This window comes from Phragmites australis, chromosome 8 (genome assembly GCF_958298935.1).
Source record: "Phragmites australis chromosome 8, lpPhrAust1.1, whole genome shotgun sequence".
In the NCBI taxonomy this organism is placed as follows: domain Eukaryota; kingdom Viridiplantae; phylum Streptophyta; class Magnoliopsida; order Poales; family Poaceae; genus Phragmites; species Phragmites australis.
In genome coordinates, this window is record NC_084928.1 from 5,609,220 (window position 1) to 5,616,195 (window position 6,976).

The window sequence follows — 6,976 nt, forward strand, 5'->3', positions numbered from 1 at the left end:
AGGTGATTCCTCCCCGGGTTTTGATCCCTAAACGCTAGTGACGGGGCTCACGATCCAGAGACTGGACAACCACAGCTCGGTGGTCTTCCTTGACTTGTTCTGATGCGGATTTGGCATCCCTCCATCCAGCTTCTTCCTCGAGGTGCGGGCCTTCTATGGCCTGGAACTCATCCATCGAGAGGTTGAGTGCCTTCGTGCATCTGTGCGAGGCCTTTCTCGGCTTCTGTCGATCCCTCGATCTCTTCTGGTACTTCTATATTCTGAAGAGGCTCCAGAACAAGATCACCGATGGCGCCAAATTTTGGCTTCGAGAGAGCAGGTCGGCGGAGTATATCGACTTTGCTGCCAAGTCTCCTAGTCGGGTTGGCATCAGAAGTGGTTATGTTGCCAACCTGGCCCGAAAGGACTCCCTTACCGAGGTTGGCACTACTATCAAGGGTTTCTTGGACAGAGGAGCCAGTGATGACCACCCTTCGCTGGAGCCTTATCAAGGAGATCTTGCTCCTGAAGGAGAGAAATCTAACGGTGTACTACATTGCTAGGGACTTCATCAAGTGCCACCATTTAGCAGGTTGCCAGATCTCAAACTCGGGCTTTGATTGTTCCAATGTCTCACAGCTCCTGATCGATCCCCTAAAGCCACTCCATCCAGAAAATCTGAAATACATCCCAAAACTTGCCACTAGAGATCTAAAACCACCGTGGTGGTCCGTTGACAAGATAAACGTGCATTCCCTTTGTCATCTGAAGATGAAAGCACGACATCCTCGGGATAATGATGATGAATAATTTTCTATCATAGGAAAGTGATGCGAGATTATAGAACCTTCCGATCACTATGTTAATTACTCTACCTTTGATAAGATGCCCTCGTTCGATGATGATCAAGAGCCCGTCCGAGGCCGCAATCATCTCCCAGTTGTCGCTGACTAAACCTCAAAAATGAAGGTCGAAAACTTCTTCACTTCTCAAGCTATGGACCTCCACCAAGCCATCCTCATGCACGAACAGTCCTTTCATGATCCAATGAGCAAATTCCGCTATCGTACGCACTTCACGCCATGAGGTGTAGACACAACGGAAGAAGGCAAAATCTTCTGGATGCTGCAGTTTTTTGGAGATAATGTTGAGCACCCCCAAAGGCAAAGTTACCTAATTGGGAGTTTCCACCATAAGATCCAAAGTGAAAGATGAAGTCTTTGAGTGGAAGGCGAGCAATGGTTGATGAATTCAAAGAGCGAGAATGTAGAGGAGACAATGAGGCTACGACAATGATGATGAAGTTCTCCTCTCAGATAATTAAATAGGCCTTACCTCAAGATGAGACATGGAAATTGTTTCCGTTTCAGATAAATATTGTGACGCTTCGATCGATGTAAAAAGTGACTTGATGATGATGTTCGAATCTCTGCCCATATGTATTCTGCAAGCATTAAATGCTCATATACCTATTGTTTCAAATTTTGAAAGGTTTTTTTAACTCTACTGAGAGACGAATGTCGATAAGTTGATACTATTGGCCCTTATCGAGTCTCGAGTGCGGATAACAATAGGGCATTCGACCCAAAAGTGTTTCCACTGAATGCTCAGAGCAAAGCATCTCCTTATTCGATTCTTTCGACTGTAAGTTCGATCTACCTTACTCGACGAGGCTTAGACTTGACGGTACTCGAATAGGCACCTGCAGAAATCCTCCCTGCTAAGTAGAGTTAGGGAGCTACTATCGAATATCTAACTATGGGTTATATATGCATAAAGAGTATACCATATAGGGATGGGGTATGCCGTGTGCATGCTTGATAACTCTAGATATTACGAAACTGAATCTACGATACCTGATACTCCTGGAATCTAGAAGACGTATACTAGGAAGACCACGATTTCTTACTCAACTTGACAAGACTAGTATCCATAATAAATTTATCTACTTGAACGATAAGAAGGACCCCCTATCGATTGTGGATGGATCGGAGGCAGTATATCACTCATATATAAGGCGAGGACCCAGATCCCCCGAGGGGAGGCTCTCCTTTTCTGGCTACTCGAGACAAGTATTAGAACCTTGACATAGAAGGAACTTGGTGACTTTAGCCCTAGGTTAGACTAGATCCGATCTACTCATTGTAATAGGTCAGCCACATTGTCTGTACTCAAGTAAATATATATACATAACCATCAACACAGGACATAGGGTATTACTCCAATCAGAGGCACGAACCTACATACATCGTATGTGCCTTGCTTCATATTCGATCTCTGATTCAAGAAGATAACCCTATTATTTTTCAGACATATTGTCATAAACAAATGCTCGATATAAGCGTTGGTGTTATTGATGGAATTAACGGTGTTACAAACAATTTTTGAACTACAAAATTGTCTTTTTAGGCAACATGATTGCTTCAACTCTCCTTACAAGTCATGCACATTTAATTCGATGTTCTCTGATGACACAAAAAAGGTGGCATTTGGGCTTCTGTGGTTAGATGCAATTGAGCGACTAGGTAGGCCTAGGTCTGTACATGTAGAACTTAATTTAGGTGAGGAAGGTTTTTGATCGAAAAAGGTTTTATTCAGTCAGAGAAAATTCCCGACTAGGAAGAATATCTTTTGCCATGAATCATTCCTGACTAGGTGAGTTCTGATACAATTAGATCCTCAACTATGTATAATCTAATTGCCTTATTCTAAGTAGAATTGGAGAGCTAGCTAATGAGAATTTGATAATTAATAATTAAAGATTTACTAGAAATACGATATATCCTGAGAATGGAGTACCATTATACACATATCTGTTACCTTGTATAATGCATTTAATATTCTAGACAGTTCATCGTATTTTATATGGAAACTATTCCTAGATTATGAAAGAATCCTTTAAATAACATAGTTCGAAAAAGTTACGTTCGAGACTCCGAGTATAATACGTCGCTATGACCTTACTATATAAAAAGGATACGTTAAGAAGGAAGGCAAAAAAGAAGCCGAGATAAACCAGAAGAAGAGCTAAACAGAAGCAATATGAGCTTAGATCGAAACAGAAATAAACTATTGTATGCTAGAATACATTCAAGCCCGATTCATCCAACAAAAGTTTTGTTATTTAAAACATGAAAGAATTATCGAGATTTATAGGAGCACCCCTTTTGTAATTGTCATCCCTTCAGATTAATCAAGACAGCAGAAGCCGTTGAATTATTATTTTCAAACATATATAAAATCTTGTATCTAAATAAGTATTTATAATCTTACTTTACTCGTCGATAAGTCCTCGACGCTTTTAACCTCTCTTCAATTAGCGGGCCGGGTCCATCATGTGCTACAGAGCGTGTACAACCGGTCAACGGAACAGACGCCAAGTTCCGTCGGCTCACAAGCAAATCTGATGTGATGGGTGATACGACAGCTACTGTACTTGTTCTCAGGTGCTTTTACCCGTTCGTCATCACCCAAGAAGAAAAATCGATCAATCATGGCCCACCGGTGCCTCTGGTTTCAGGAAAAGATTCTGGAGGCTAGAAACAACCACGTACGTTCGTATCCCACAGCACACGAACAATACTGTTGAAGTCGAGTACTCCACTACTCGGACTCGTATCCTCTGACTTTGGTACTGTAGCGATGATGTAGCACTAAAATCTGGACTGTTCATTCGGGATCGGACAGACGGAAAAAACCAACTACGCGTTACTGTAGCACCTCTGACTTTACCGAAGGTCAGAGGATGCAAATCCCCACTACTCGTGGTCCCGTCGTCGATGTCCCTGTACACGTCGGTCGGACAGCCAGGCAAGCCCCGTACACGTCATCATCCCCACTCGTCTCCGAGGGTCCCAACGCCTCACGCCGAACCGTACAAATACTGCCGAGGCGCGCGCCATTCACGCACGCAGTCTCCCCTCGAGCAGTCGAGCTCCCCCAGTTTTCCCCGCACGCAGCGGCGCTCGAGCTACCTACCTGCGGCGTACGACGCCTGGCGCAGCCATTGCCCGGTGCACTGCTTGTGGTTAGCTCGTGACATGCTGGTCAACTCCTCCTCGTCGTCGCCCCCGCCAGGGGAGCAGCATGCAAGGTCGCCGTCGGGGCAGAGGAGGTACAAGGGCGTGCGGCGGCGCAAGTGGGGCAGGTGGGTGTCGGAGATCCGGCTGCCCAACAGCCGCGAGCGGATATGGCTTGGATCCTACGACACGCCGGAGAAGGCGGCGCGCGCATTCGACGCTGCGTTCGTCTGCCTCCGCGGCCCGGGCGCAGCGGACGGGCTAAACTTCCCGGACTCGCCGCCCGCCGTCGGCCGGACCAGCGATGTGCAGGAGGTGTACGCAGCTGCGGTGTCGCACGCCAACCGCGCTGCCACGGCTCCGCGGAAGGAGGCAACCAATCCCACGCCAGTGCATGACGACGTGCCAATGGAAAGTTTGGCTGTGGCGACGATGCCGACCCGGCTGGAGGTGGAGACGTTCGACTGGTCCCAGCTGATGGCCAACCCGCCGCCGCTCTTCTCGCCAACCGTGGTGGCGAGCCATGCCCACCTGCCGGTATCGCCAACGGGCGTCGACGTGGAGGAGGACGAGAGCGGTGCATACCCTGGCCTTTGGAGTTTTGATTCTGATGGCTCGTGCTCTCGTCACTAGTGGCTGATCAGTTGACAACGAAACCGAAAAGAGCTCAATTGGTCGTATCATAAGACCATCTCCAACTATATTCCTTTCATTTCGTTCCTTTCCTGATTCCCTTCCACGTTCTTATTCCCTTTATTTTCTCTCATCTCCAACAGCTTCCCCTCGAAGGGAATCGCGAAGGGAAAGAATAGAAAATCCCGTCCAGAAGGGAATAACCCTGGGAATCCCGTTGTGACGGAAACCGTGAAAGGAAACCGTTGGAGTGCTGAAGAGAAAAAAATCCCGTCGTGAAAGAATTTTAGTCCCTGAAAGAAAACCGTTGGAGATGATCTAACATCCACCGGTCGCGACAACGAGTCACCTACCTAGTAGGCTAGCACTACTACCTAGCTAGTGACATTTTCTGGACCTTCGCACGGCACCCTACAGGCAGAGACACATGTGTGTGTTCTCTCATGATTTTGACGCCAGTCAAGTGGCCAGCCATCGCATGCATGCCGCATACTTGTAGTTCGTTTTATCATGCATGCACGAATGAATTTCCAACATGTCCATTTTAATGCTAGTTTCTTTTTCGAAATATGGGAAGCATCCATTGTTATTTATGAGGATTAGTTGTTCATGTATCACTAACTAGATTTTGAGGATTTCAGTTGAATTTTGGTCGGATCATCTATATTATTATTTGAGTGTTAAAAGAGAACATTTTCACTCTTAAGGTCATGAAATTAACATATTAATTGAAGCAAAAATATCTAGACCACTCGTTGTTAGGAACATCTAACAATCGAGATTAAACTAAAATATCCATATCAAATACGATTATTAAATAGCTAAATTCGAAATTAAAAATTATAGAAAATTAGCAGTTTGGTTTCCATAAGGTTTGAGAAGAAAAATATCTAAAGAGTATAAATAAAATAAAATTAATATAAATTAAAATTGTGGTTAGAATAGAAAAAAAGAAGGGACCATATAAAACATAGTCCTAGAAAAAATTCAAATTATTATAAATATCAAATACCTAAATAAAAAGTCCATGTAAAATAAAATTAATCAATAGCTAAAATTCATAATGGACAATAATGAAAAAATAAAAATTCTTACTAAGATAATAGATTAAGAAGCATCGTATAGCTCAAGGTCATTGCATCAAGCAAGGCACAACACGCAAGTAAGACAGACCTACTCTGATTTTGGTTGAGTTGTCTACACTTGATGTATGATTTTGATAGTTGATCAAAACGTATAGAAATTAAACTAATACATGTATACGATTTTGGTACAAGTTTGAAGCATAAATAATTTCCTCTTCAACTAACATAAATTTTATCTCTTCTTCTAATTTTATACTTTTTGTAACTAAATGACACTAACCTCATAATAAAAGCTAAAGAGACTAATTTTAATGAAAGTTTACCATGACAAAATATTAATTGAGGCTAGCAACGCTATTAGTGTCGACCACCTTGCTTGTCGGGACAAATTACAACTATCTTAAACTTCATTGCAGACATGTCTCCCATTCGAAACCTATCGAGGATTGGTAAACCGCTGATCTAACAAACTTGTTAAAGAATGTGAGATGCTTTGAATAGACGAATCATAAGGGGAACACACAGAGGTTTTTAGACAGGTTCAGGTCTTCTTGAGGATAATAACTCTACGTCATGTTTATCTTGTATTGATCTGAGCTTGTATTGGCTTGTGAAACTCTCTCCTCCGTAGGGCCCCTTGGCTCCGTATATATATAGAGGTGTCATACGTCTTCTGGAATCTTCCTTCCTATTATTGGAGATAAACCTTCCTGGTTACGGAGCACCTTGGGTACCTACGTGTAGTTTTCTTTCATCTAGTGATCCTCTTCCCAGAGATAAATATATACTCTGAGAATTACGGGACACTCTAGGATACCCGGATATGGTAACTATATGTTATTCATCGTCAAGCCCCCATCAGTACATGAAATGAGACTTCGACAGGTCAAATATATGGCTAGCAAAGATAAGCTTTTTGTCTGACCATGCTATCGAGTATGACCCGGGTCCCTAATTATGATCAAGCGTCTAACCGAGCTTTTTGATTTTTTACTCGAGATTTCGAACACCTTCGAGTCCCCAATAGAGTTCTCAAGAATGTATTCCATCCGAGTAGATTCTTTGTAAGCCTAGCCTTTTGGAAGAAAAAAAAAGGCTTATTGCTGGTGAATTTTGAAAATTGAAACATCGCAGTGGAGATTTCGGGTAGTGGTGAGAATCTTTTCGAGCCATAGCATCGTGACTATGGTAGCAGCGTGAGGAGCTAAACTCCTTAGGATGCGGCGCCAATTGCCCCGCTTGCAGTGGGCCTTAAATGCG

The 6,976-nt window shown here is 43.5% G+C and overlaps 1 protein-coding gene across 1 annotated transcript; it reads left to right on the forward strand.

Moving 5' to 3' along the window:
- Positions 1 to 3,900: 3,900 nt before the first annotated feature.
- Positions 3,901 to 5,199, forward strand: LOC133925799 (ethylene-responsive transcription factor ERF018-like). Its single transcript, XM_062371549.1, has 2 exons — positions 3,901 to 4,672; positions 4,775 to 5,199. The coding sequence occupies exon 1, from the start codon at positions 4,020 to 4,022 to the stop codon at positions 4,629 to 4,631; it is 612 nt and encodes a 203-aa protein (XP_062227533.1). The 5' UTR covers positions 3,901 to 4,019; the 3' UTR covers positions 4,632 to 4,672; positions 4,775 to 5,199.
- Positions 5,200 to 6,976: the final 1,777 nt, after the last annotated feature.

Coding starts and splice junctions, on each gene's coding strand:
- LOC133925799 (XM_062371549.1), top strand. CDS start 4,020: ATGCTGGTCAACTCCTCCTCGTCGTCGCCCCCGCCAGGGGAGCAGCAT.